Source organism: Botrytis fragariae (genome assembly GCF_013461495.1).
Source record: "Botrytis fragariae strain BVB16 chromosome Unknown tig00000045, whole genome shotgun sequence".
In the NCBI taxonomy this organism is placed as follows: Eukaryota; Fungi; Ascomycota; class Leotiomycetes; order Helotiales; family Sclerotiniaceae; genus Botrytis; species Botrytis fragariae.
In genome coordinates, this window is record NW_023500991.1 from 2,332,386 (window position 1) to 2,360,278 (window position 27,893).

A 27,893-nucleotide genomic window follows, 5' to 3' on the forward strand; every position below is an offset into this window, starting at 1 on the left:
GTGATTGGGGCATTACCCGAGCAGAGTTTTCCAAGTGTTTCAAGAATTACAATAAAGACGTGACCCTGTTGCTGAGGCTGCTGTAATATCCCTACTCCGAACTTGCAGTTGACAGTAGAAATCGAATAACAACTTTTTTGACAAACTTTTTTAAACAAATTTTCAACTGTGTCTATCTTGTCAGTAACCATCAGTAACACTTAACGTCTTTATTATTTGAAGTCTTACCATTTGTTCGAAGAAATGCTTGCTGTCTATGAAGTTGCAAGGACCATTCAGATCTGCAACAACTAGTTTGCAGAGTAGCCAAACTCAAGACCAAGACCATTACCTGTAAGTATTTCTTTTATTCTTCCATCATCCCCTTCTCCTATGACCTACTTCTCAACTGCAAAGAGATTGTATTCTCATCGTTGTGGTTAACTTGTAAGTCGTTTGTCTAAGTTCCTCAACAGAAAGCTTTTTGAGCTGCTTTGTGGGACATTCACCTCAGTCCTTCCTCTCACGAGAGCCTTCTTCACTATTTTTAAGTATTAGATGAGCAAACGTCTGTTGCTATTGTCAGTCTTCACTTTTTGCTGTCAAGTGAGATATGATAGTCGTCAGGTTTGCTGTTGTGCTGATTGCTTATCTTCTCCCTTTCTGCTCAAGATACACTAAACCTTACTCAACTCATATGAAACTTATTGACTTTAAAGTTGTTATCGATCAGAACGCCCAAAACGTCACAAAGAAGCAAAACATCCTTGGAAAAATTCAGTCTTTCATGCCCATCGACCTTCCACTGCTACTGCTGGTGATCGAGCAAACACAATACCAGAGCTTGGTAAGTTCTTTCTTCAAGATCCAGCTAGCCAACACGCACTCATTCCGGCAAGGACATCCTAGGTCACTGTCCTCTTCGTAAAACGATAATCTTTTGCTCATGACGATAGCCGCTGGTCGGTCATGCTTGTAAGACCTCAGATCGTGGTAAGTTCCCCTTTAATTTATTCCTCGCGGCAGCTGTTAACACAACTCGCAGTAGCATCTCTAATTGATTTGATCACCTCGATGTTCTTGCTGTCAGCTGCAGTGTCGGTAAAGCTCGCAAGATATCATAATGTGGTACTTATTCCTATCCAAATTTCATCATTTTGAAAGCTTCTGACATGACTTACAGTAGCTCGTATGGCCAGGATGACATTTTTATTTCGGTGGTCAGCTGCTGGTCAGTGAAGTTTGCAGAATACTGAAACTTGGTAAGTTCTTCTGTCAAGTTGTGCCTTATCACAATTGCTAACATCAATTGCAGTTTTTATCCTGACACGCGGACCACATTGATAAGGCTCCGGCTTATGGTCTATCTGCTTTTGTCAAGACATACCCTGCAGGTCTTCAGGACCTTGAACTTCGAAGACAATATTCTATCACGGACTTAAGCAGCATCTTCAATCACAGTGCATGGTGTCCATGATGTATTCTTCGCTATTTCTCATCGAAACTTCTCTCACCGTCGAAATCTTCGATCTCCACCCTCTTGCTAATAATAGCAAAGCAAGGTCTTTCGGGCCTACTTGCTATTCGATGGACAAGGCTGAGATTTTACAAATGGTGGTGGTGATCTCAATGACATTCCAGGAAGGGAAGAACAAGTGCCGACGGCTCCACATTCACTACATTGTTTCCACCTCACCAACGCCTGCATGCCAGCAGTACTCACCATCTTACGCGTTCTTCCCGTCTAAAGGAATGCATGGAGATTTATGTTATCTTTTTCCTGTCTATACCTGCTTCCAACCTTGAAAAAGCATCGTGGTATACATGAGCAGTTATGATGTTCTCAGGATCAACTGGCAAATCTCAGATTCGTTATTTTTGGTCCTTGACCTAATCTCCGGCAAGTCATGGCCGCTGCTCCTTCCTCTTCGCCGAGGAAGGAGACCAACAGCGTGCTTTGACCGAGATGCAGGGTGTTTACTGCGGTAACAGACCCATGCGCATTAGTACTGCAACACCCAAGAACAAGGTGGCTTCCTCTTTCTTTCCAGCAGCTGGTCCATGTCCAACCCTGCTGGGTGGGTATCATCCCACTCAATGGTCATTCTTTGGGTGATCTGATGAAGCATTTACTCTGCGGAGTCGACAAGCAGAATTAACCAAATGAAAGGCTATGCTGCTGGTCGCTCCAACTGCTCCAACTAAGTGAAGAGAACTCTCCTCTTTCCAGTAACTGGGCCATGCCATTGAAATGGCCATCAACCAAATGCATGGTTATTCTGTCCGAACCTCTCCAGCCTAGCAAGCTGCGATGCCATTAGTCCTCAGTCAAGGACGACCGTTTCCGAATACCTTTTCAAACGGTCTGCTGTGCCGTGGGCATAGCAGAGAGGACTGGGCCAAATTATTACAAGACAAGGGCAGGAGATTTCCTCCCTTGTCTTCCAAAAACAACAACAACAACAACCTAAGTTGTTCCTGCTCCTGCTTTTGCTTTTGTCTTGTGGCTTTATGCCAATAGTCAACTTTTAGGACGGACAGGGAGGTATGCACTCCACCACACGCGCGGTCTCTCCGGGAGTCGACTAACAAGTCCAGTTCGGATCTCCTTCGATTTTACTCATTGCAATGATCATCACCATGCTATTCGGATATCTACGATGATTTGTTATGACTGCAGTCCGGAATGACGTTAAACTATGATTGTGTTAGAGTCGGTTGGGATCATTCTGCGGGTGTACAAATTTCTTTCAAGTCCCACGAGTTTTTTTGTGGCCAGAACAGACAACGTCAATCAAACGTATGACATAACCAAGTTCACCAGATCAATCGTAATTCATTAGCTATAGGGATATGGCTGTGTCAGGCGATTGCTTGAAGTTACCTGTCCTGGCCACTGAGAGATTTGTAGGACTTGGGAGTAATTTGGAATTCTGTGGGAGGGAAAGGGTTTAAGAGCGGAGTCAAGGTGTTGAGTGACTGGCAATGTATCAGTGGTTGTTCGAGTGTAGTCTTGTATATTAGTTCATCATATAGGATTATACTTCGTTTTCTCTCAGCCGCTTCCGGGTGTGCCTGATGTTGTGGTGTGGTGGTGGTGTGGTGGCGATGGCATGTGGATTTTTATTGCTTTCTTGGTAGGTCTTCTTTACAAAACAGAGTTTGACACTACAGTGTACATTCAAAGCTAACACACCAGCAGCATTCTACGTGGACTCGCTTTCAAGCAATGTACTAGGCTAGTACTTTCAAAAAGAAGACCACGGTCTACTTTCTTGGCTTCCCGCGCAAGAGAGAGTGGCTGCAATTGCATACGGTTTTGTCACTGAGGATGAGCTCAAGCCTGGTGCTTCTCTTGAGTTTCAAGAGGTAATGGAAACCACCTCTTTCGTCTGTTCTGGGGACGATCCCAGAACAACTCTGGACCATCTTTTCCTCGCCGTACCCATAAGCATAAAGATAGCAAAGATACCAACAAAACATGGTTCTTGCGGTCTCTGCTCCCCAGGATGAGCTTAAGTAACGTCAAGATGATTCGTGATAAGACCGTCGGTCGAGTCTCGGCGGAATAGACCGAGTTCGCCGCCACATGTTAACAACAAAAGAGGCCTTTACCCTTTGCATCTCTAAAGCGGCGCAAACTTAGCCAGAGGATTCCCGCTCAGGCGCAGATAGCAAAGGGTAAAGGCAACGAAGCTTTGACGATGACAAGTACTCATAATCGTTTCTCTTGTTGCAATTTATTGATTCAAATAGGGCTGAACATCTTCGCGGTTCTTTACCAAAGCAAAGCACAACGAAAACGCGCTTCTTTGCGTAGAGAAACAAGAATGCGTGGGCAAGTCAAGTTTCAAAAGTGCCAAAGCTCAAGGTGGAATACATGGTCTGCCGAGAATGGTCTTGTCTCTTTAGGTAGCATCATATAGTAATATACCCTGTTTCCCCCAGCCGCCTTCGGGCGTGCACCTTTTGATATAATTTTGTGAGTGATATCATATCTTGAGGTTGATAAGCGGGCGCTATTTCTGCTGAGTAAAGGGGATTGGGCTGGTACGTTATTTTTCCTGTTATTCCCGATATTCTTGGAGCAGTTGCTAACATCTTCCGAACAGTTACTCGCAAGGGACTTGAAGGGAGAAAAGTTGTTTCTGTAGTTGGTGGATAGGTGTGTTGGGAATGCTGTCGAGTAGCACTGACTCTGATTTGGTATCATGAATGCCAGATTTTGGTCGGAGACCTGAAAAGTATGAATTTTTCTGTGCACTTGAGACGTCTCGATATTGTACTAATGTAAATATCAGTCACTTTACATGGTGTTCTCAGAGGTCCACCCAAGGAGCCGGCAAAGCATCAAAGAGGCAGTCGACGCCAATCAAGATAGCTCACCGTAGGAGTTCATTCTAGTCCAACGGAGCGGCTACAGCGCTGGATACCAACACCAGCAGCAAGCATCTGCTGGCCAGATTACCAATGTTGGTCTCAAAAACTAAGCACCTTATGCTTAAGTAACTATTCCTTCCCGCGGATTTTCAAGGGACGTCGAGAGCGCACCGGACCCGACAGATACTTCAAATTCTGTCAATCGTTTGACCTCAGCCCTGGACAGACTAAGTCGCGCGCAGTCTTTCTCAGTGGCTCGTCCGTCTCTCGCCGATACTCGTCAGTATCCCCAACGATAGCGAAAGCCAAGACGATCTGATCGAGTCTTGAGAAACCCATCTTTCACAATCTCAATAGCAACTTGTCACAAAGTGCTTGGAGACATACAAGATCTTACCTTTTGCGGCCTCTGCCCTCAGTAGAGGTTTAATTAACGCTACAAACAAAAATCAGTTCTGTGTACTCTTTCCAGCAAGTGGGCCAAGATCATGACTGATCCACGTGTTTGCTCTCTTTCCTCCTCGGCCGAGATTAGTCGATGGGGTTTCCGACAACGTTACAACGACAGTCTATTTGATTCAGTTACTAGGTTTGCCTAGAGTCCCGATGGACCTCGTCGCAGCTTTCGCTGTTGCTAATAGTAGCTTTCCCGCTCTAAAAAGAAATCGCAACGGGACCGAGATGTCGTTAAACTAGATCATACCACGGCGAACTGCAAGTCCCTCTTTGATCAATTGGGCAAACTTGAATTGTCGAAAGTTGACGCAGTATTACCAAGCAAATCTCAGATCCACTACTGGCGAGGTGCCATATGTTTTTGGCTCCGCTGGTCGGGCAGAAGCATAGAGAAGCTGGTGGTGATTTCTTGGAAATGCCAATACCAAGTCAAAGCGGAACGTGCGACCAAATCAAATCAGTCTTCTGGCCCGAGCAGACCTTCCAATCGCATACACGCCTATTACTCCAAAGAGTGTTTCAGGAAGTGGGATGCGGTAGCAACCAAATCAACCAATCTTTCGGCCATCATAAGCATGATAGTAAATTACTGAGCTTCGTTGTTCCGCAAGATCAAACACTCCAGCTTCGCAGACAGTCTAAATACGATCCAATTCCCTTTCTTGTCGTCTTGGCTCCACAACAAACATGGGTATCGAGTCCCTTGTTTCTCGCGTTCACAAGAACTGGAGACCTGCTGCGGTTATGAGTACGACCTGGCTTGAAAGCTATTGCTTCAACAACCAAGCTCCTTATGCCTAAGTAACTATTCTTCTCGGGGCCTGCCTCTCTGAGAGAGACTGATGGCAGGCTAAGGTAGCCTTGTTGAAGATCTGTGAAGATGATCGAAAAATCTCCGGCCTCTGAGTCCTGTAACGAGAGATATTACTACGTTCATTTCGCTCTGACGAGGTGAGACACCCCACTCGATCAAGAAAGGGCTTCAAGAAGCTAAAATGCGTCCCTGCCGGGAGTGAAGTACTTTTACGAGTCTTCACATGACTCTTCCTCAGCGGCTCGCAAGACAAAATGGTTGGCTACCACCTCCCTCGATTTCCAACCCATCCAGCATGCGATTGGTAAATCATGAGTTTGAAGCACACGTTTCCGAATATCTTTTCAAATATGTGGTGGTGCTTTCGTGTAGTTGTGCTTGAGAATTCCGATCGCACTGCTCCTGAAGTCTTCAATTGGTGTATTTCAATCTCATTCACCTGGACGCGTCAACTAAAAGAGCATGTCAAGAATGCAAAGAAGTGAAAATGGGACGGGACCCATCTGTCCTCGACCACAACACGTTTGGTCTTGGTCCCTGGGAAGGTTTCCAGGGCTTTGGGGAGATTATGATGGTGTGGTGGCTGGGAACTATGCATGATAGGAGTGAGAGCGGGGAGGGGGGCTTGGATTAGGGGCTGGCTTGTGCAGAGGTGGTGATAGTTTTGCTGTTGGTCATGGAAGGAAGGTGGTATTCCCTTAACTCCCGACAATGGAAGTTTTGTTGGCTCGGTCTTTCATAATGGCAGGATGATGTAAATAGAGACCTCAAAGTATTTGTCTATTACAAAAATGGAATTTCAAACAACAGAAAAGAGCCCTAACTGTGAAGTTATACTTGTGATGAAAATGCGATTCATCTGAATTAGTCCATAGTAATGACGTAATTTGGAGCCCCGATGAATCTATAACTGCATAAAGAATATCGGAGCTATCATTCGTTTCTCTCAAACCAGAATTCCGGTTGACGCAAAGTTTAAATCTGCGTTGGAGATGAAATGAACTTGACATGTCTCGCAGTATATCGAGCTGACGAAGTTCAAAATTATGGTGGTATCTTGTTGCTTCTCGCGGGTTTAAGAAATTGACTTGCAAATAGTGACGCTAAATCCTTCTTGATCTCCCTTGATGGACAAACCTGAGGACATGTCTTTGGAGAAGTATCCGTGAAGAAACAGAAACAATGTTCTCGCTTCGAGATCGCAGCCTGCGATTGCAGGATTAGGAAGGGCTCCAAGCTTAGAAATTAATGTCATAAAGCACAATATTAGGTCCAGCACGTAAAGATGTCGGCAAAAGACCTAACAATCCACAGATATGTACCTGGAGGAAGAGAACGAATATCGCTATCGAAAAGAATGTGATCTCGATGTAATGTACACGAAGAATAGAGATTAGCGACTGAAGATGCGAGATCAGAGTAAAGCCAAGGTTTTGATCAGGAAGGGGACTCAGAATGAAAATGGATGAGGACACCCTTGGCATAGATTGAAACGCGGAATAGGAGATGAAGTAAGGATTCCATCGTGGTGCAACTCTGCGTGAGAGAAGATGCGGAGGGATAACTTGAGGGGGATATGAGAGAAGCGTAATCAAGATTATACGAAAACGAGGAAATTGAAGCACGAAATAGGAATTCGAGAATGAAATTGAGAAGTGTAGATAGAGTAATATCAAGCAAGGAACTTCCGGAGAAAAGAAAAGAACGTATAGTTATAGCGGGGTAACGTCAGGAATCGTAAGAGGGAAGAAAGTAGAAAATGATAGAGCCAAGACGCTAGAGTCAAAGAAGTGATGCGTTATCAACAATAACGACAAACAAATAGTAGATAATAATATAGTAAAAGAATCGATGAGGGGAAGTTGAAAATAAAAGAGCTGATAGCGTTGAAAAGTCAGTAAAGTCAGGCTAGAACAAAAATAGCATTCGTCTATTCATTAAAGGAAGGGAAGAAACAGCAAACATCGAAGCAGGGTATTGAAAGACGTAAGAGACACGCCAAACGCTCAACTTTGAGAAAACATAAGAGCGAGGAGCTAGTACGAAAGGGATGGTAGATTATTGTTGGGAAGGAATGTACCAGACTCTCAGTGCGACGGGTGATAGAACCAAGCGGAGTAGAAGGTAATGGGACTAAATAGTGGAGACGGAGAAAGCTTGCTTATTGAAGAAGAAGAAGAAGAAGAAGAAGAAGAAGAAGAAGAAGAAGAAGAAGAAGAAGAAGAAGAAGAAGAAGAAGAAGAAGAAGAAGAAGAAGAAGAAGAAGAAGAAGAAGATAAGAAACGAAGATATAAAAAAGTGACAAGACACATGATTCTTATTGAAGAGAAACACACCGATTTGAAAGAGCAAATAGAAAGCAAGTAAGAGAGGAGATAAATTCTAGAACTTCAGAAAGGAGTACAAGGGTGAGATTACAAATTACAATGAGAACAGTGATATTGTATTGTGAAAAGGGAACTGAATACCGAAGGATGAGAGAGAACATCGAGAGAACGAGTCAAGCAGAGTGAGATAGAGAGAACAAACTAACTAAGAACAAAGGACTTCATCTAAAAAAAGGCAGAAACTAAATCACTTGATGATGAAAACCACTAAATCTAACGAAATGTAATTGAGTGTCTGAAGAAGTAAGGCAAGATATAAATAAGTAGATTTGTATGGTGGCCGAGTAAGAAGAATAAAGAACTAAGCGATGATAACCCTGGATGATTTAGGGGCTTTCACTTTCACTTTATCCGCTCTTCAAAGGAAGAACCATCAAGTCAAGTCAATCTCCACTAGAATAGTATTTACAAAACGAGAACTACATACAATGCCATATTAAACATCCCCACCCACCCAGTTATCTATCCACATTATTTATGCTAGAGAATCACATATATCCCAACTTAAAATCTCCCATTTGATTTGTGGCAGACTCGATCTAGTAGATAAACATCATGTATGTATCGGTTACCAATCTTGCTTTCAAGATCTCTGAAAGCTGACCAAACCCAAACCCGAGAACTTAGGTGCTAAACTGTATCAATGATCTCTCAATTTCGCTCCCAAACTTTCTCCATTAGATGTTCCAATTCCTCGCAAAATCCCCGAGCTGGAATTATCAAGTGACCCATACCAAAGTCCACCCTTGAATATTGTACATCCTAATCCACACAAGTTAAAATATAATACATAGCCCTTGAGAGCTCACCAACAGAACTTTAACCAATACCACCCAAAGTAAATTAGTATCTTTTTACAAATCCGTTACACCATCCTTGTGAGATAAAACAGCCCCCGAGAGCACCAATATACACAAGACACCAAAGATCAAAAGACTTGCAAATTATCATTCTCATCCCTAGTCAATTCATAATTCCAGACAATATGATCATAACCCTGCATAATGAGTCTCCACCTTTTTGGATCCTCTCCAGCGTTCAATTCAATCCCATGACCATTCTGAATCGGAGACACGGCCAATCCAAGGAGTGGAGTATTGGACCCTTGATAACCGCTGTAAACATGGCTATCCTCAGTGCCAGGTGGAAGAAGACCTTCGATACGAAAGGTGGGAATGGGATCCGAATTGGAATCGACGCGCACCGTCGACAGTGTCAGAAGAGCTGCTCGACCAATTTGAGATGCAACAACAACAAGCGATAGTTCCGGTATTAATGCCATCATATTGATTCGAGTAATATTATGGAAAGTCTCGCCAAAGGCAGTCGGCGATTGGTGACCTTCGAAGCAATTCGTACATATAGTTGCAGGCATACGTATCGAAGAAGGCACGAGTTCGATGCTGTCCATCCAAGTTCGAAGGATGACAACTTCATCACTTGTGTGAGGAGTAGGATCAATATGACAAATTGCCATATCGCTCATGTGTTTCATGAAGTTACTGGGTTGTGCAGATCGTATCGTTTGTGGAGTGGGATACATGTGCCGAATCAACCCCCTTAATTGATCCGGCGGCGAGTTGCTGAGCATGGATTCGTGGCCTGAGTTATCTTCCGAGTTCAAAACCATTTCACCATTTTGCAGAATTGGGTTAGTCATCTCAAAGCGCTTCATTCTTTGAGCAAGATTCAAACAAACCCTATATCCAAGCATATTTTGTACGGACTCAAACCAAACACTATTTAAATCCTCTTCACCCAAAGCATCTTCAAAACTCTGAGATTGTTTGAAATATCGCAGTGGTAGAGCCATAATTCCCCAGCCCCTAATAAATTTGTCAAAAACCATACTTGATAAGGGGAGATCGTAACAGTACGGACTAGCAGACTAGATTTGGGCTTTCAATGTTTCAAGAAATTCAACCTTCGAACTGAATTTAGTGTTTCAAATGATATGAATCTCTTAAATAATATGAAATCCAACTGAGTTGACAGGAAGAGTCCCACAGTGCCCGCCTATAATACGAGCTATTGAAACACTGGAAGCGGCGAAGAAGTACTTACATTTGAGATAATCTGGGTCCTGGATCAGGGGCAAGAGGTAAGCCAATCAACTTAGAGTTCTCCTCCCATATTTCTAGCAGCCACATGCTACCCAAAATGTCAGTAGCTATAATTGATGTAGCCAAGCTAGTTTCATCATCATCTTTGAAAGCAATGGCAGGAATGTTGTGACTAGGTCCGGCTGGCTTAAGGATGATTCTAAAATTACGGGGACAAGGTGTTCCTGGTAGATATGGGCCTTGGATTACGGAGTATCCATCATTTCTTTCAAGCTGTGTAGAATATCTCAAGGGAAACGAAGTATTCGTAAAGGGCCCGTTCGTCTTATAACCGAAACCTTTGGAACAACAGTTCTTAGGGAAGCCTCTCCGAGACTTGGCCTTAACTCGAAATGTCAGGGGGTCGGTGGCACCATCGTAAGTAGAGCTCATCACAGCGCAATCGCAAGGATCACTACTAGAAGTGCCATGAACAAAGACAGTGACTTCTTGTTTATTAGAGCTTACTGCAATCAGGCGCGATCTTTGATGAATAGCAATACCCCAAGCACTTATCCCAACATTCTCGAGAAAAAATCTGAAATGAGTAAGAAACTGACCACACATAGAAATCGAATTTAATACTCACGGTTGCGTGCTACCGATCGGAATTGACGAAGCTGTACTTTCAACCGTTTGTTGAACCTCTTTTGCTAGAAGGTCCGTATAATATGCCGTTACATCCCCATCATCGCAACAGTACAGCAATATCTCCTTGTTGCCAAGATTGCCAATAATCATATTGTTAACACAATGCGGGCGAGATTGGTAAACGTATCCAGCACCAGCATTTCTCGACGTCGGTAATCGAAGAATCATGTCTGGTACACCGGGCAGCATTTGTTTGAGCGTTCGAGGTCTTGTAATGTGTATCGTATCCAGGTATGCTACGAAGTACATCTGTATTCTGATGAGCATCAGGAATTCATAGATATCCAGTAAACTTACATTATACTTTTGCGACAAGGCCACCAAGTTCATTCTCCAAGTTGCTGGCCGAGGCATACCTTGTAAAGAAGTCGTCTTAGCATCGCTCGGGAGTTTGTGGATAGAGGTCTGAATATCATCAAGGGCCTTGCTATCAAGACCACTTGCAGAGAACTATAACAGGTAAGTATGATATAAAGCAGCTATTTGACTGACCCGGAAAAACGTGACAAAAGTAGCATCTTTCCCATCGAAATGTAGTTTTCATTAATCGATTCACTACACTGAAAGGACCATACGACTCAGCTTGAGCTTCAGCTTCCATGGATTAATTATGATGATATATGTAAGTCATCACAGCAGCAAAAACGCTTCATGAAGTCAAAAAGTCTCGCATTATCGCGCGGCAATTCGGAGACACATTGATGGGACTGATCACGTACTCTTTCTTTTGGTGTTTGAACATCATAACTTGTAATAACAAGAGAACTTGTCAATTCGTGTTCCTCCATCATTCCCAGATTATTTTTTTCAACAAAGTCATTGATTTTGTTGTAGTATTAGTAGCAGCATTGATAACTATAAGATGCAGATGGTTGATGATTGATGATGATCAAATCTTTGTGATGTAATAATGATGAGAAATGTGGTTTGATTAGTTGATACGAGAAAAGCTTAAGCACGGATCATAAGGCTAAACTTTGGTATGCAAGGCTATTATGCAAGGCTACTTCCAAGAATGAGGGGCAGCTCCTAAGCCACTCATATCACACCTCTCTCTGACTGGGCACCGGGGCATAGGTACGTACCTACCTAGCTACCTAGTAGGTATTCAAGACCTCCAGCTTTTTGTTTAATGTCACATCAACCTTCTCTATTACCAAGTTAGGAGAATACAATTGGAATCATTAATTACTTTCATTCATTTTTCGTATCGTTTTGTTCTGTTCTCCATCCCAATGTCATGCCCAGCCCAATCCCATGCAATCCACGCCCCAAACTATATTACAAGCCAGCCAGCATAACTCATAAATCATGCTTCACCTATTTATCCCAATGCAAATTGCCCCTTTATTTCTTGACATCCTTCTCAACCTTTCCCTTCAACTTCTCCGCCTCCGCAACCTTCTTCTCAACAACCTTACTGATATCGTCATAAGCACTCTTTACCAAGCCCTCCAACTCATCTCCATGATCCTTTGCTACATCTTGCAGATGCTGTAATTTCTCCCACAACTTTTCTGATCCGGGGATTCCTGCCATCTTAGCAGCTTGTTGAGCATACTGTTGAACATTTTGTCCCAATCCACTGTTCTTTGCCTTCTCTCCTGCATCCTTGACATATTTCTGAAGATCATCTGTGTTTCCAGACTCAATAGCCCTCTTGACTTGATCGAAGATTTCCTTGACGTTACCGGACTTCAAGGCATCGGCGTTCTTCTCGACGATCTCCTTAACCTTAGGGTTCTTCTCCAAATATGGTTTCCACTCCTCCATTCCCTTGTTCCAAGCTTGTTCTCCAAGCTTCTGAACCTTCTCACTCTTCTCCTGGATCAATTTGCGAACCTTCTCGATCGACCCGGCACCCAATCCTCCGGAGAAAATCTCAGAAACCTTCTTGTAAGTGTCATCCAATTCTTTCTTGGCATCCGGTCCATAATTCTCGGCCATACTCTTCAACTGATCCAAATTACCCCCTACTTGTTTCTTAATTTGTGGGTGATTGTCCATAATGTCTCCTAGAGAGTCCTTCCCTAACTCAGCAATCTCGCCCAATGCCTTTGTCAATACATTATAACTCTGAACCGCAGTTTGCATATCAAGTCCTCCTTTTTGGCTGATATTCTTTAATTCAGAATAGGTTTTATTAACAATCTCATCGACCTCCTTGCCATGTTTTTCTTGTACTTTCTCAATATCGTTGAATGCACTATCAAGGAATGATTGTGCACCAGGGATAAAGGCGGCATAAGAAGAAGTGGCATTGCGAAGCCATTTGATAGCTTGATTTGGTTCGGGTGCTTTTTCAGATAGTGCTGAGGTAGCCTTTTGGAATTGAGATTTCGTGGAAGAGTAAGCGTTGACGACGGTTTTGGCACCGGAAAATTGGTAGTATGTGTAGCATCCCTAGGGTATGGAGTTAGTATGGTGTTCGAAGGTGGATCGATACTTGTAGCAAAGAGGAATGAAATACTTACAACCAAAACCACGGCACCACCAGCAATACCCGCTGCAAAGCCCGAAGCACCACCTGCCTTTGCACCTTCAGCTTGTGTCGTCGAAACAAATCTAGTTTGTCTAGCTTGTTGTCGAATGGGTGCACGAATTGTGCGAGCCGCAGCTCTTGATGCTGTTCTTGAGGCGAGCATTATGTATGTATTGTGCGTTGTGTCGTGTGTTGTAGTTTGGGTATCTTGTTAGGAAGAATGATACGTGTCTGATGTGTAAAAAGGGAGGAAACAACGACGTAGTAATTCAATTGATATGTAAAGTAAGGGTATTAAACTTTTCAAAGGGATGTATTTGTATATGGAGAGAAGAAGAAGAACTTGACAGCTTCAATTCTTATATATTTATCTACTAGGGAATTATTTTGGATAATTCTGGATCGTCTAGCTCGACGTCAATACTTGGTACAGGAAAACTTGGTAGGATGCTATTCTTCAATGATTTTCCATCGAATTCCACCTTTTGCGTGCATCAATCGTCACAAAGCGTTATGAGATTATGAGAGGAATGACGACACTGCCCAGACTGCCCTGCAAATCCCCCGCCTAACAAACTCCGGCGTCATATGTGGCGGTGCGATCAATGGCTGGTGTCTTCCAAGGTACAGCCAGTTATGACAAAGAGAAACACGAAATCATGAAAATGTCGGGCTAGAACCTCCGGGAACAAATGCATAATAGCAGAATAAATGTTGTGCAAAAAATGTATGTGAATGAGTCAAAAATGCGAAGGGGTAAGTAAATAATGTGATTATTGTTGTTGCCAGTATTGCTGTTGCTGCCAATTTTGCAGAACAATTGAGTTTTCATAATCATATCTTGTTGCACCCTCTGTCTAACTTATCAGGATGTGAATTTGGCCAAACATTGAAATTGAGGCTGAAAAAATGTTTTTTTTGTTATTTTGATCTGCACCAATGGTCTATAACAATGGTTGAGTTGCGTTTCTAATCGCGATTTTTAACTCCCATACAAATTCAAAGGTCGAACATATCCTCCTCTTTCCCTATATACTATCCATCTTTTTTCCCCCAATTCATAAAGCCATTCTTTCATTGAACTCATGCCATATCATATTTCGTGTCATCCCATTGTATCATGTAAGTCGTAAAACCCAAAACCACCGCCCTCCCATCCGTATCCATATCCGTATCCGTGTATAATCATCATCCGCGAAACCGTCTATCGTAGGTACCTCGTCGTGGAAATCCGTAAATCCCTCTAGTTCTTGGAATATCTGACCACAGTCCAAGTAGCGATAGCCGCACTAGCTAACATCATAGCACCTCTTCCCAAATTCAACATTGCCCAACGATCAACCAGCTCGTGAGCAGTTCGAACATCCTCATCTTCATCAGATGCCTCCTTTCTCCTGCTTGAAGAACTCTTCTTGTAACTTCTATCACTTCTCTCGCGGTCCTTGGAAGATTTTTTGTGCTTGCGGCCAGACCCAGATGAAAGATCATCCCAATCTCCTCCAGATTGATTGGCATAGCCTACTTGTGCTTCATCCACCTTTCCTAACAACTTTGAATTTGTATACAACATGAACAAAACTGTATAAGGGATCATTCCAAAAGCCAACGCGCCGGCAGCACCAAACAACTTCATCTTAAGTTTATCGGTCTGTTTGTATGCGAGGAAGAGGAACGATCCCGTTGGAATCAACGAAGCGATTGGGAAAAACGCCTTTCCTTGTTGGAACATGTTGTTCCATTGTTTGAGTAAAAGGTGCGGTGGAGATTCGAGTATTCTCGGAACGGCAATGAAGGAAATACTGAGGTTGGCACCGGCCAGAGCACCTGCAGCAGTGATCCCAACACACTGGGCCACACGAATAGGCAACTGAATATCAGTCATTTTTGGGAAAGACGCAAAGGTCGAAGGAGAGGAAGATTTGGACATGAAAGGCATGATGAATAGATAGATATCGAAATGAGGGGTAACAACGAATACACAAATATGAAGGATAGATATGTACTGCAGATTAGATGAAAAGGCGGGAGGAGATATAAATGGTTATGTTTGATGTGGATGTGATGGAACGAGAGAGATCAAATGGTTCGATAGGATTCGATGCAAGTTTAGAGTCAAATGCAAACTGCATAACACACAACTTGCTGGCGGTGAAGGGTCGTATCTTGAGCTTGGGCCAGCTAAGTACCTAGTAACCAACCACTTTCATATGGATTACAATGCCTTATTTTGATCATTCGATGAGATTTGCGAGACTTGGTGGAGTAAACACATTGATAAGATCTTGATGTGTAAAAAGACCCCTCCACCGCGTCTTCCGATGATGAAACAATGAAGATTTCTTCTTTAAGTTGGATATCAATCGAATGGATCTTGTCTTTACTATATTGGCACAATACGTGATCTAAATTCTTCACCAAAGAGTTCGTTCCGTACCTCACTTCAGCTCCCGAGGCAACTGTCCTCGCATCGGAGGTAAGATCTGGAGTACCTTACATACTGTACTTACATAAGCTCAACAGATATTAAACCCCTCTTTTCGTGTTGGGTACGAGGTAAAGAGTGACGCGTGATGCAACGGAGATCGAGTTGAATACTAGCTTTGAGGTGACTTTACAAGCGTGTGATAACCATATATCGAAAGTTCTTGTCTTCAAAATTGCTCGATACTCCGATATCCGACATGGAAGAATTATGCTTTTCCTATCAAGTTACCTCGGTATTGACAGCTATGCGGTCTTACATCACAATCAGAAGTGCCCAACACAAGCAAGTAGTGCGGACATGACTCGGATTCGGACAATTTGCGTCCCATAAATATCCAGAATAACACGTGAGTGAGACACGATTCCGATGTTTGTTTCCTGCAAAACGTGACCGGATTTTGATCGGAGCCAAACACCACATAGTCAGTCATAAGGCTGCCCAAAAGAACCATCAGTGGATCCAACATCTCCATCCTTAGTAAGTGGAGCGAACCTGACACTTATACGTCGAGAGTTCTTCGCTTGTATCGAACCTGTATGACTCCTCTCTGAAACTTCCGACTTGTGGGGAACCGCACCATACTCCGTACAGAAATAAGGCGTACATACGACGGGAATCAAATCAAGGAATTTCAGATGATTTGCGCTGTATTGCATTGCTGGCATGAAGTTTCAGGCCGTCGATCAGTTGGGATGCAATGCTCGCCCCATGAATGACTGTCGTACCACATAATCGGTTTCTTGGGACGTTGGTCCCCATCAGTAGCCGAGCAAGAGCCGAACATTGAGCCCCTGGCTCATGGGGTTGGAGGTGGGGTTGCGAATAACATCATTTTGTTGAAGTTTGGAGTACTAGAAAGCAGGGCTATTCGACCCTAAGAATTGTTTCACCGTGTTCATGTTCGAACAGCATACTTTGGTCGGAGTTTGCGGGGAATCCTATCTGACAGCCGAAAATCGCTCAATCATTCAATCTTGAACACCTCATACTGAGTCATATATTACATCAACAAAATCTTCCATGTGTTGATATGATTGAAATATACGGGGAACTAGATTTTCATTGAAAGGCCGAACTCCTCTTCGCTTGCGAGATTGGGGCCTATATCCAGACTCCTTTTCATAATGCATAATCTCATCAACCTCCCTTCAAACGCCCCAATACCATCTATGCAATAGGATTCCTAATACATCTTTCCATTTCACCACCTCACTATTTCTCTGGCTTCAATATCATTTACTACCTCTTCACAACATCTATAATCAACATCATGACCCCCCTCCCCTATTGCCCCTCGATCCCCCCCCCAACTATACCCTCCTCAATCTTCCTTTCCATTCACGACCTCCCTTTTATTTTCGTAGCTTCACAATTACGTCTCCATTTCTTCACATCAAACCCTCATCCATTCCATTCCCATCCAAGGAACACCCTCTTGAATCCATAGTCCATCGTCGCTCCACACTCCACACTCCACATTACACTTCATTCTTTGATTACACTCAAGATCTTTTGATTATTTATATATGCTTGAATAGATATGCCCCTAAACCCAGTGCAGCCCAGTCCATAATCCCCAGTCCACATCATCCAGACCACACACTCAAACGCCAACCCAATGCAACTTGTTCCGTCAAACCACAAACGCCACTCCGAGTTCCCTACTCATCCAGAACCCCATCTCCATCTAACTTCTAAGCCTTGGTAGTAAAATCCGTCTCAGTAGGAAGTAATCCACCATCTGTAGCTTTCTCACAGGTGCATGCATCTATCTTCCATCAGTACTCAAATTCATATATCATTCCATTCCTCGTTTATGAAGAGGAATGATGAGAAAAACATACCAGCAGGTCTAGCACCGCATGAACAGAGGTCTCCAGAAGGAACCTTGTTTTCCTCGGCTGAACGCTCGCAGGTGCAAGCTCCGGCTGCACGGGCACCTGGGGAATTGTTAGTTGATGTATTGAAAAATGTTTGTGAGAGGGCAATACATACGGCAAGAACATCTAGCACCCTCGACCTTGTTTTCACTCTCGGATTTAGCGCAGGTGCATTCGAGAGCTTTCTTTTCGCCGCAGGAACATTTTGCTTGAGTTGCTGGAGGGAAGCGTTAGTTATGTTATTCGATTTATTTCATGTGATATTTCACGATATGTATTGTGAGAATGTGTTGTGAGGGTGAAAATCGTGATAGGGAAGGTGGGAAGAGGTGGAGGAGGAGACGAGAGAGGAACAAAAATAGATAGGAACATACCACAAACACAACCATTGCTGGCATTCTCGCCCTTCTTGCAACATGTTGATGGAGCCATTGTATTTAGGATTTTGTTTGAGATTGTTTATCGAAGTTTTGAAAGTTCAATGTTATTGATTTTCAGATCGTTGAAGTGCTTGGTTTTCGAGGTGTTTCTTGAAAGGATTTATTGACGAAAGGATGATGCTTAGATGTAAAGTAATGAATTGATGTTGATAATGAAGCAATACAAGTTCTTTATATACTTTCACTCCCGTACTATAGAATTGGTGATTGATACTAGAAGCTGTGTTGGTCGTCAATTGATGACCATTGCTTACAATTACGCGATCGTTTATTGGTCAGATAAGCTTTGTACTGAAATAGGTGGGGTTTGATTGGATGGATTTTGGAGATTTGGACACCATGAGTAAAGTTTCTTTTTTGCGGGGAGAAGATGGACAAATCAACGATTGGTCATTCGAAAATGATTATCATTGAATGATTGACTTGCTGCAGACGTCAATTCACAAAGCTCTAAAACTCTCGAGTGTGTCATCACGTCCAACAAGCTTTACTCCTGAATTACAAGGCAGAACTGGCGAGTGTCCAACTACATCGTTAGTCTTTTTATTCTTCCATTATAATGCAACATTCTATCCTTTATCATCAATTTTTTTCTCAAGTCGGTCTCGATATCTATCTTACATGTTCCAAAGATTATTTATATATATTCATGAAGAAATGCACTCGCGAATTCCACCCGCGACGCCAATGTGGCAAGTTTGCTTTTACATGGCCTCTTTGGTCTCACCACAGTCTTTCTCTGGCCAAATGCAGAGATATTACCTTGAGTATACCCTAAGCTGTGTCGAGCATCCAGGTGCTTCTTGTCGATCGCGTGGTGAGCATCATCATCGTTAGAGATAAGGAGAACGGAAGCAAAGGAAAACCTGCGTCGAAGAGCATGTTGCAAGGCTTAACACAAAGGCCATATAAAATGGCTACTTTGGACCCCAATATCGGCATCTCTAACGATGAGTGTCTTTCCCTGGCGCAATACATGCCATACATTCAAGCAAATTAGAGAGGTCGTAGGGTGTCGCCGTCCATACATCTTCAGCCCGGATCTCATGCACAACCTATTGGTTGCCTAGGCGAAAATATGCAACGATCCCAACCCGTGGATAATTGTTGTAATCCATGCTCCCGTTGACCATTCTGATTGAAATTACAGCTCAAAACTTATTGCTGCCTTATCAGGTGAAGACTGGTGCATCAACGTGTCAGCAGGTGATTCCTTCCCTGATCTCGAGCCTGATTCTCAATGAAATAAAACTGCGCCTGAAGCACTTGTTAATCGTGTCGACAGCCTTGATTTTCGGTGCCAGAAAAACCGTGAAGATTACTACAAAATAATTGCTAGAATGAATCCCGACGATAAACTTATCAAGCCCAATTTCAGGCATCGCCTTGCAAGGAGCTTTAAAGACAAATTCAGATCAAGTGATAAGAAGAAGCCTGAGCCATCACAGAAAAAAGTTCATGCCCTTACCAGCTCCACTGCTGCTACCAAAAAACAAGATCAGATTGACCGAAATGACACAACTGCAAACAAAGTTAGACCGCCTAAATTGCAAGCTAAGCTCGACCTATGGCAAGAAGCAATGGACAAAGCCCAGCAGTCCGCAGACTGGAAAAGTCACAAGCGTGAATATGATGAAGCGATTCTGGAGTGTCAAGGCAACAACCAAAACATTTTGAATAAGAGTGGCACCGAGAACAAAAAATGCACGAGCTTAGCTGACGCCATATCCGAGCACTTGGTCTCACTCCAGGAGAAAGTTCTAGGAAGACAGTGGAAATACAAGGAAGGTTCAGGGGATGAAAGTTTTTATTTTCGAGATGTCATAAAACGCATCGTTCAATGGGTGAAAGTTTTCAAGGACCCCGGCAACCAGCTGGCTGCTCTCGATCCTACCAAAGCTGCAGCGTTAGTTTGGGGATTCGTGCAATTCTTCGTCGAAGTACGTATGATTGTCTATGTATCTTGCAATTATTAACTGACTCGGAATAGAGAGCTGTCATATACAATGAAATCAGGGACATGGCAATTGATCAAGAGCCAATTGCGAATTTGATAACCCGGTATGCTCTGATTGAAAACTTGTATCTCAACATGTCTGGAACCCCAGATGAGGTTGATGAGGCAGTCAAAAGCAAAATAGTGTCATTATACACAGCAGTCATTCTCTACCAAATGGCTATCTACAATTTCTGGAAGCAAGGCAAAATTACACATGGCATACAAAGTCTAGTTCCTAACAAACTCAAAGAAATGTCGAGTACGATCCAGAGAAAGTCGGCAGAAGTTGAGGCAATTTTGCACAGTAGTGACAGAAAGGTGCTACTCGAACTACTCGAAGACATCAATCTCAAAGTCTCAAAGCCAATTGCCCAGATCGGAAGTCAGATGCAACAGGTTTTGGATGTGGCTATGAACATTGATAAAGATAGATACTCAAGTGTCTTGAATTGGGTTTCGCCAATATTGCACATGGACCATCATCAGGAATACAAACCCCTGGGCGGGACTGGGGAATGGATCCTTGATCACTCAGATTGGAAAAAATGGCGGCAGTCCCAGAAATCGAGACTTTTTTGGCTCCGTGGCAAAATGGGTGCAGGAAAGTCCAATTTGGTGTAGCCACTCCAAATTTCCGCATTTGATACGTGCAGAAATCTCTGACAGATAATTTAGGTTTATCATCATATCTCATTTACTCAAAATCTGCACGAATGGCCAGGAGCGTACAGCATTCTTCTACATCAATAATACCCGTCGGGTGGAACATACCAAATCCGCAGAGACTATTTTGAGATCCCTACTCAAACAGCTCGCAATTCAGGATAATGAGCTCCTGCTGCAGCCCGTTGTTGCAAAATATGACAAGCTTCGAGATATCTCTAGTCTCCATAAAGAGGATTGCATCACGCTGCTTACTGATATCATTAGCGAATTTCGACAGACGAATATCATTATCGATGGTTTTGATGAGCTTGAGGATGATGATGTTCGATCAGACTTGTTAGTCTCTTTGAAACAAATAATTGATGGGTTACAGGGTGCAGTGGCAAAGGTTTTTATATCGAGCCGAGATCACGTCAATATACAAGATCTCTTACATAAAACTTTTCCTTATCGCGCTGAAATCATTGTTGCAAGGAAAAATTATGAAGACATCAAGAAATTCATTACAAGTCGTGTGCAGGATGTAGAGAACACGCTTTCTAATAAAAGAATTCCCGAGGATATAAAGCGTGATATGGAGTCAATCTTGGAGGAAAGATCAGACGGAATGTAAGAATCTCTAGAATCCTTCCCGTTGGTACATGTTTTGTTAACAAGTCAGGTTCCTCTGGGTGCACCTGTCCTTGAAGTATATAATGGGAATGAAGGCTAAAAACCCCGCTACGTTTGTTGAAGATTTGAAAACGGTACCGTCAGGTCTCGAAGAAGCTTATGGAAAGCTATACAATTCCCTACTTCAGGGACAAAACCATGAGAGAGTTCTTATCATCCAAAAAGCATTTTGCTTTCTTCTGTACGCATGTCACGATGAAATATTTGAGACCTCTGCGTTTCTTTCGGTAATCAACCACAAGGCCACATTAAAGCTATCTGCAAAAGACATTCTGGATTTATGTTCCACATTCATTGAGTTGGATCCAGAGACCCGAAATTTTAGAATAATTCACTTTTCTGTGAAAGAGTTTCTTCAGACCTTGGTAGAATATGAGTTTCAACATGCAAATGCTATAATTGCCGCTGATTGTGTCTCTTACTTAAATGACCAAAGTGGTCGTCGCAGTCCGTCAGATTATTATGTGAGAGGCCGGCGTCGGGTCAGAGGCGGTCAGAGATACAACTTCGAATCTTATGGGACTGAGTCTTGGATGATTCATTGTTCTCGGGCGGGTAGTTTGAGACAGAAATCGCCGCTTGTGAAGACATTATGCGAATTTTGGTCTTCTAACACGCACGGGAATTCATCCCCTTTCAAAAGATGGGCAAGTTCATTGAGATACTTGGGACCTCACCGCGTTGCGTATCTCGGGTCTATATTAACCGGAGGCTACGGATCGTTATTTATTGATTCGGAGCCAACAGCTTTTTTCCTAGCCTGTCAGTATGATCTCCGAGAGACAGTAGAAAGCTATTTGTGCAAAGGTTGGGATATAAATTTCACAGATGATCTTCTCGGACCAGGGCTTTCACATGCATGCATTGGCAATCATATGGAGCTCGTCTATTATTTACTTTCTCATGGAGCGAAAATATTATCCGATAAATTTGAACAATCACCACTTTGCGCGGCTATTAGAGCTCAGCGACCAGATATTCTTCGTTTGTTCTTACAGCATACTAGTTTGCCAACTGTAGAACCTTTACTGGAAGTGGCTCTAGGGAAAGGGAATAGTATAAGGGGAATATATCATGAGCTCGATTCGCAGGCCAACAACCGAGTATTAAACTTGTTGCTCGACTATTCATCGGATTTTCAGTATTCGGACAAGTTATTAAGATTAATATTCAGGGGAGGACCGAGGATCCTCAAACTGCTTCTCGAACGAAATTCTTCATTATCCGTAACAACCGACACCCTCGAATGTCTTTTCACTTCTGAGCCTGATTCTCGGTCCATTACTCGATTGTGTCTCGGTGTATTACATCCGCTAAATCCCGAGTTGGTAAAATCCCGGTCATTTCTAATTGCTCTTCAAAAATATAAGGGAGATGAGCCTTCTGAATTGGCCCGATACATTGTCGAAGATTTAAACTCATCAGATCCTTCATCTTTGATATCCGAACTGGCCCTGAGGGGCGCAATGCAAAATTATACAAACAAAATTCCTTTTATCCAGTTCTTGCTCCGAAAAGCCCCGGCTTTCAAAATATCGGACGAAACGATATTATGGACACTTGGAAATTATTGGCTCACAAAGGAGAACGATGTGATCAAAACCCTGCTCCAACACGACCCCACTATTCGAAATTTCTCTGTTTCAGATTTTGAGAAGGCATATCATAATCATTATCCAAATTTTGGCAAGTTTATGGCGAGCGGTTTTATGGCAGTTCTCCTAAGATACTGCCCCGAAGTGGCTATCGGTCAGGAGTTATTTACCGTAGCCATAGGAGCTTATGAGGCAAGCCTCAGCGGACTTAAACTTCTGCTTCATCGTAACCCGAAAATTAAATTCACCTGGCAGTTAGTGGGAAATATAACGTCAGATGCCGCGGATCAGGTAGTAGACGAGATCTTATGTTCGAGCAACCTTGTGGAAATTACAGATGATATATTACGGGCAGCTCTGAGTAATCATTATCTCCGCTACATTGATCACATATCACCGACAATGGTCAACTTGCTATCTAAAGCGCTAGAATCGTTGGAATTATCGGATGAAACTGTCTACCAAGCCTGCGAATCCCGGGCGTGGATCATGGAAAAAGTGCTTGGTCGTTGGCCAAACGCACCTTTGTCAGAGAAAGCTCTAGTGGCCGCATTAAGCGATAAACAAAAATTCGATATCCTTATGGAAAAAAGACCTTCGATAGCAATCTCTGCTGAGGTCATTGAAACTCTATACGAGGGAAATCGTGGCTCGGACAACATGATAAGTACTATATTGAAGGTCTTGGAGTTACAGCCAAAAACTACAATCACGGAAAAACTGCTCGAGACAGTTTCTTACAAATATCCTGAAACTGATGTGGGAGTGCATTGTCAGTTGTTCGATATCCTTCTACGACGTATTCCTCACGCAAAGTTGACGAGTAAAGCCTTTCACAATTGCATGAAAAATAGCTTCCCTCTCGCTCGGCTCGCATTTGAAGCTCGACCAGATTTGAAACTCAGTGTCTCCTGTTTTGGCAGCATCTGTTCTCAATTTTCCGATGAAAACACAGAGTACCAGATTATCTTACATCAACTGTTGAAACGATTGAGCAGCCCTGGACTGGATGAAAAGGGAATGCTAGAATTCATCCCAGGATGTACGCCAACGGCACTTATAGCAGTTTTGTCAAGCAAACCTGATGCGATAGTGACAGAAAGCGTCATCAATAGTCTTTTGAAGGAAGTTTCTAGCTATCCATACTTAAAAAGTACTCGGTCGTGGTTTCGCGACCCTGGAGATGAGGCGTTCAATATGTTACTGGATCGATCGAATTTACCGGAGGCTTCACGTCAATTCTTGTTGTCTGATTTCCAGGGGTTCAAAAAGAAGGACAAAGAACTTGAGGACGAGAGTTAGTTCATTTATTGTTATGGAGACATGCTCAGCCTAGCTTTTCGTAGATCGATGCATGCAGCACCAATATTACGAATAGTGACATTCTCGCCGAACAAGCTCGTAACATAACAACCTTCTTTAGATATCAGCAAATGCCTTCATCAAAAAAATTCCCTAATTCTCATTATTCGACGGGACATTCAGTCTCAATTCATGATCACACAATTTTCTACTCTTCTCTCCGTCGCTTTAGCGACATGACAAGGGGAAAATATCATATACCTTCTGACTAAGTAGCCTAGGTTTATAAAACAGTTCAACATAACAGAGAGGTATACAAAGCTACCAGCTTACAGAGCCAGTATCATCATGAGTGAGGTTAATAATTGTTTGTTTTCTCTCCTTCATTCCTATCCCTATATCTATCCAGACTCTGCGTGAGCGAAATAAGTTGCTGAAGTGAGCACTTCAACCTCTTTGACTGATTAGAATCACAGATCACCTAACTATCAACCCTCTAAAATCCGAAGAAACGCAACAAAAAGTTAATTTCTATTCACTCCAGACTATATAGTAGAATAGGTTTAATTATTATTTAAGAAAGATGATCGAAGTATAAAGATTTTCCGAAGAGTTTGGTGCCAGCCGGCAGCCTTTTCTTTCACCAAAAGCAAGCGCATCATCTCAGCCTTACAGAAAGTAGCAATAACACTACACATGAACCCTTCCTCCAAATCGATGCGTTCGAATCATTAGGGGTTGAAAATGTTCTGTTTTGCCCAATTTTGTTGAGGCCTTACCACATTCAATTTCGTTTTGATACCCTACATTCGATCTCCAGGTTCGATCTCCAGCGCACACGCTTGTCAAATTATCTTGTTTTGTTCCCGACTGCCTGCAAGAATTGAATTATCGAGGTTCAATTGTTCTTGAGCATCGACAACTACCTACCTAGGTAGGGTTCGTAGATCTCAGAGCTCGAAGAGGTCTTGTGCATGTGATTGGGCCGCCCGGTGAAATCTCGGGTGATTGATGTTTGATCGTATGATCTGAATTAATCTGATATCAGATTCAAAACAAAGCATTCAAAGTTTACCCACGCACGTGGGTAAATTATCTACAATTCAACACGACTATCCCAGGCACTATGGCTGCAACGGTCTGTTCTCCATCTAGTCTTCCCCTATCGTGACTATATACTTCCAAAGAATGTTTTCCCTCGTCCTTCTCTGTTCTAATTTCCTTGTAGCCATCCAAGAAGGACCGCACGGGCTGTATCCATAGCCCTGCGACCTCTCTCCACCGAAAGCTCAGCAGTGGAAGCCTCCATTCTTACAGAAGCTGCAGTTCCTCTCGCTGCCGCCATCTCTCCATATGTAGCAGAAGTGATGGCTTGATCCGCCAATATTCGTGCCCTCTCCGCCGCAGCCACTACTGCCAGAGATTCATTCAAAGAGTCTGTCAAACTGATATCCAGCCTCACTACCGCATCATTGGCAGCCGTTGCGTATTTTTCGGCCATGGCACGTGCAGCAATATCTTGCTTTCGAGCGTTATCGCACTCGCGGACCTTTGCCTGGGCAGCTTCGACTCTTACTAACACATCTGCCACCTTGTCTGAAGTTATCTCTGCCTGTTCTCGTAATTCCCGCGAGAGTATCTGCGTCTGGCTTTCGTCCTCTTCATCTTCACCTTCATCATCTCCAGGGACATGGTCCGGTTTCTCGGCGTCCTCGACATTGGTTGCTGCCTCCACGATAGCATTAGTTTTGCTTGTTATTCGTCGCACCGCCTCTGTAATTTCCGCAAATGAGGCCCAAGCAGTGGTTCCGCATACAAAGAAGTCTGTGATTCGAATTGCTGTGGCTTTCAAGAAGTCGCGTCTGGCGGTTTTTGCAACCTCAAATAGCTGTTTGTCGTACCCGGATACTTTTGAAGCAAATTCACTCGTGGAAGAGGCAGCAATAGTGATGCGAGAAATATCAGCTGCAACTGCATGGGTAGTGGCAAGTAGCTGTTTGCGATATTCAACGTATACATAGATCCATGCAGCTACTAGCATAGCGACGAGACTGAGACTAAGAATTGGCAGGAGCATTAAGTAGAAAACATCCGGATGAAAAGATGTCAGGTAGGGAAATAGGAAGAGTGCAACACAGCACCACCAGTCGAGGAGTTTATACAGTCGAGAGATATGGTCAGAGTATTCTAGATAACCGAAACGAAATGGACCATAGAACTTTGCAGTTGGTGCAAAGAATCCGATGATGGCTATGCCTGCAAGAAGAGAGACATGGAGCCATGGTCGCAAAGGAAGTGCGAGCCCATAATGGATGGAAATATACGTAATTAAAACGACCAATGAGCCAACTGCAAGAGTTAGATCAAGCCAGACTTTCGAGGCGGGCTAAGAAATTCTACAAAATTAGAAGACTTACCTTTGACGTAAGGTGCTAAACGTGTAGCCACTGCTTCTATGGCCGGTAGAGCTTTCTTGAACTCAGACAATTCCGAATCCTCCCCAATCGGACTGCTCTCGGGAAATCTCAGATAGCCTTTTGTGTAAACAAAAAACAGACCGATAAGGAGTGCTGGGTTGTGAAATGGATCTAGATCTATCAAGTTGAGGCGAAGGGTATGGAGTAGATACAAAATTGCTCCACAAAAGACAATGTTTGTGCCAGATGCTTTCTGACGAGACGCTTCTGGGCTCTCATTCGCCAGTCTGATATCAGGGAGCTTCAAATAGCCACATAAGTGAGCTACGAACAGAATAACCACGAAAGTGGGGCTTTTAAATAGCTCGAGGTCCACCCCATCGGCGTTGGATTTGGAAAGATAATACAAGACTATAACGGCGATGACGAGCCCTATTAAAGTATGATAGTAAGCTATTACTCCGACGAAACCTGTTATTTTCACAGAACTCACCAGTACTACTTGCTCCGAATAATCTAGATGCCGCTCGAACGGAAAGGAAGCTATTTTCCCAAAATGGACTAGGAGAACTCATGGTAAAGATACGATGCTCAATAGCAGTCGGCACGGGAAACGCTGATATCTCGAGGTGATGAAGAAATGAAGATCTAGTCGATGGTTGACTAATATGATGATTAAATTTCTATTCATATGTAGGCTTTTGAAGCTCTTTTAAATCATCTTATTATCGACTTTTGATTCTGTATCGGCAATTAGCACCCCTCAGCGGACAGCTATCCAACACTGCAGATGCATGTCAGATTCATAACTGCGTATTGATATATCTCTATACAACGGTAGCTTTCTTAATTTACGGCTATATCTTTTATGGACTATAATTGACAGGTATAGGTCGTATTTCAGCTATACTCGACCCCACCACCTTGAATCAATCCCACCTACAGACGCATGTCAGACTTATGACTACCTATTGATTGACATCCATACTACCAATTGATCTACTTCTATACAACGGTCTTTTCTTATTTTAGACAGCTGCAGCTTTCCACATTCAATCAAGTATTTTTCTAAGAAAAAAATACACCGTCAACTTATTCTGTGCTTGTCGATTGATCTTTGGTGCTACACAGAATTCAATTCTCGCTTTTTACTTGAATGTGCTTTGAGGCCAGTTTTCTGAAAGAA

The 27,893-nt window shown here is 43.1% G+C and overlaps 10 protein-coding genes across 10 annotated transcripts; 4 read left to right on the forward strand and 6 right to left on the reverse strand.

Annotated features, from left to right (window-relative positions):
* Window positions 1-256: 256 nt before the first annotated feature.
* Bfra_003898 (uncharacterized protein) lies at window positions 257-1,323 on the forward strand (the record flags this gene model as incomplete). The annotated part of the gene is made up of 4 exons (XM_037334303.1): window positions 257-333; window positions 699-826; window positions 1,163-1,210; window positions 1,295-1,323. 4 exons carry the CDS (start codon window positions 257-259, stop codon window positions 1,321-1,323), a joined length of 282 nt encoding a protein of 93 aa, XP_037194390.1.
* Window positions 1,324-1,455: 132 nt separating this feature from the next.
* Bfra_003899 (uncharacterized protein) lies at window positions 1,456-2,364 on the forward strand (the record flags this gene model as incomplete). The annotated part of the gene is made up of 2 exons (XM_037334304.1): window positions 1,456-1,712; window positions 2,277-2,364. The coding sequence occupies 2 exons, from the start codon at window positions 1,456-1,458 to the stop codon at window positions 2,362-2,364; spliced, it is 345 nt and encodes a 114-aa protein (XP_037194391.1).
* Window positions 2,365-2,992: 628 nt separating this feature from the next.
* On the forward strand, window positions 2,993-3,905 carry Bfra_003900 (uncharacterized protein; the record flags this gene model as incomplete). Its single annotated transcript, XM_037334305.1, is given in 4 exon segments — window positions 2,993-3,116; window positions 3,154-3,210; window positions 3,223-3,420; window positions 3,585-3,905. Coding segments are annotated over 4 exon segments (699 nt in total), but the record flags the coding sequence as incomplete, so codon positions are not given.
* Window positions 3,906-8,944: 5,039 nt separating this feature from the next.
* Bfra_003901 (putative pyridine nucleotide-disulfide oxidoreductase family protein) lies at window positions 8,945-11,557 on the reverse strand (the record flags this gene model as incomplete). Its single annotated transcript, XM_037334306.1, has 5 exons — window positions 8,945-9,842; window positions 10,081-10,656; window positions 10,708-11,018; window positions 11,067-11,219; window positions 11,489-11,557. The coding sequence occupies 5 exons, from the start codon at window positions 11,555-11,557 to the stop codon at window positions 8,945-8,947; spliced, it is 2,007 nt and encodes a 668-aa protein (XP_037194393.1).
* A 559-nt stretch (window positions 11,558-12,116) lies between these two features.
* On the reverse strand, window positions 12,117-13,414 carry Bfra_003902 (uncharacterized protein; the record flags this gene model as incomplete). The annotated part of the gene is made up of 2 exons (XM_037334307.1): window positions 12,117-13,172; window positions 13,244-13,414. The coding sequence occupies 2 exons, from the start codon at window positions 13,412-13,414 to the stop codon at window positions 12,117-12,119; spliced, it is 1,227 nt and encodes a 408-aa protein (XP_037194394.1).
* Window positions 13,415-14,494: 1,080 nt separating this feature from the next.
* On the reverse strand, window positions 14,495-15,187 carry Bfra_003903 (uncharacterized protein; the record flags this gene model as incomplete). Its single annotated transcript, XM_037334308.1, has 1 exon — window positions 14,495-15,187. One exon carries the CDS (start codon window positions 15,185-15,187, stop codon window positions 14,495-14,497), a length of 693 nt encoding a protein of 230 aa, XP_037194395.1.
* A 773-nt stretch (window positions 15,188-15,960) lies between these two features.
* Bfra_003904 (uncharacterized protein) lies at window positions 15,961-16,208 on the reverse strand (the record flags this gene model as incomplete). The annotated part of the gene is given in 2 exon segments (XM_037334309.1): window positions 15,961-15,978; window positions 15,993-16,208. 2 exon segments carry the CDS (start codon window positions 16,206-16,208, stop codon window positions 15,961-15,963), a joined length of 234 nt encoding a protein of 77 aa, XP_037194396.1.
* Window positions 16,209-17,316: 1,108 nt separating this feature from the next.
* Bfra_003905 (putative copper resistance protein crd2 protein) lies at window positions 17,317-18,134 on the reverse strand. Its single transcript, XM_037334310.1, has 4 exons — window positions 17,991-18,134; window positions 17,732-17,833; window positions 17,581-17,676; window positions 17,317-17,504 (listed from the first exon to the last, which is right to left on the reverse strand). The coding sequence occupies exons 1-4, from the start codon at window positions 18,046-18,048 to the stop codon at window positions 17,431-17,433; spliced, it is 330 nt and encodes a 109-aa protein (XP_037194397.1). The 5' UTR covers window positions 18,049-18,134; the 3' UTR covers window positions 17,317-17,430.
* A 1,262-nt stretch (window positions 18,135-19,396) lies between these two features.
* Bfra_003906 (putative ankyrin repeat protein) lies at window positions 19,397-24,290 on the forward strand (the record flags this gene model as incomplete). Its single annotated transcript, XM_037334311.1, has 4 exons — window positions 19,397-19,996; window positions 20,047-20,672; window positions 20,731-21,330; window positions 21,383-24,290. The coding sequence occupies 4 exons, from the start codon at window positions 19,397-19,399 to the stop codon at window positions 24,288-24,290; spliced, it is 4,734 nt and encodes a 1,577-aa protein (XP_037194398.1).
* Window positions 24,291-25,503: 1,213 nt separating this feature from the next.
* On the reverse strand, window positions 25,504-27,282 carry Bfra_003907 (uncharacterized protein; the record flags this gene model as incomplete). The annotated part of the gene is made up of 3 exons (XM_037334312.1): window positions 25,504-26,639; window positions 26,708-27,139; window positions 27,201-27,282. The coding sequence occupies 3 exons, from the start codon at window positions 27,280-27,282 to the stop codon at window positions 25,504-25,506; spliced, it is 1,650 nt and encodes a 549-aa protein (XP_037194399.1).
* Between the last annotated feature and the right edge of the window lie 611 nt (window positions 27,283-27,893).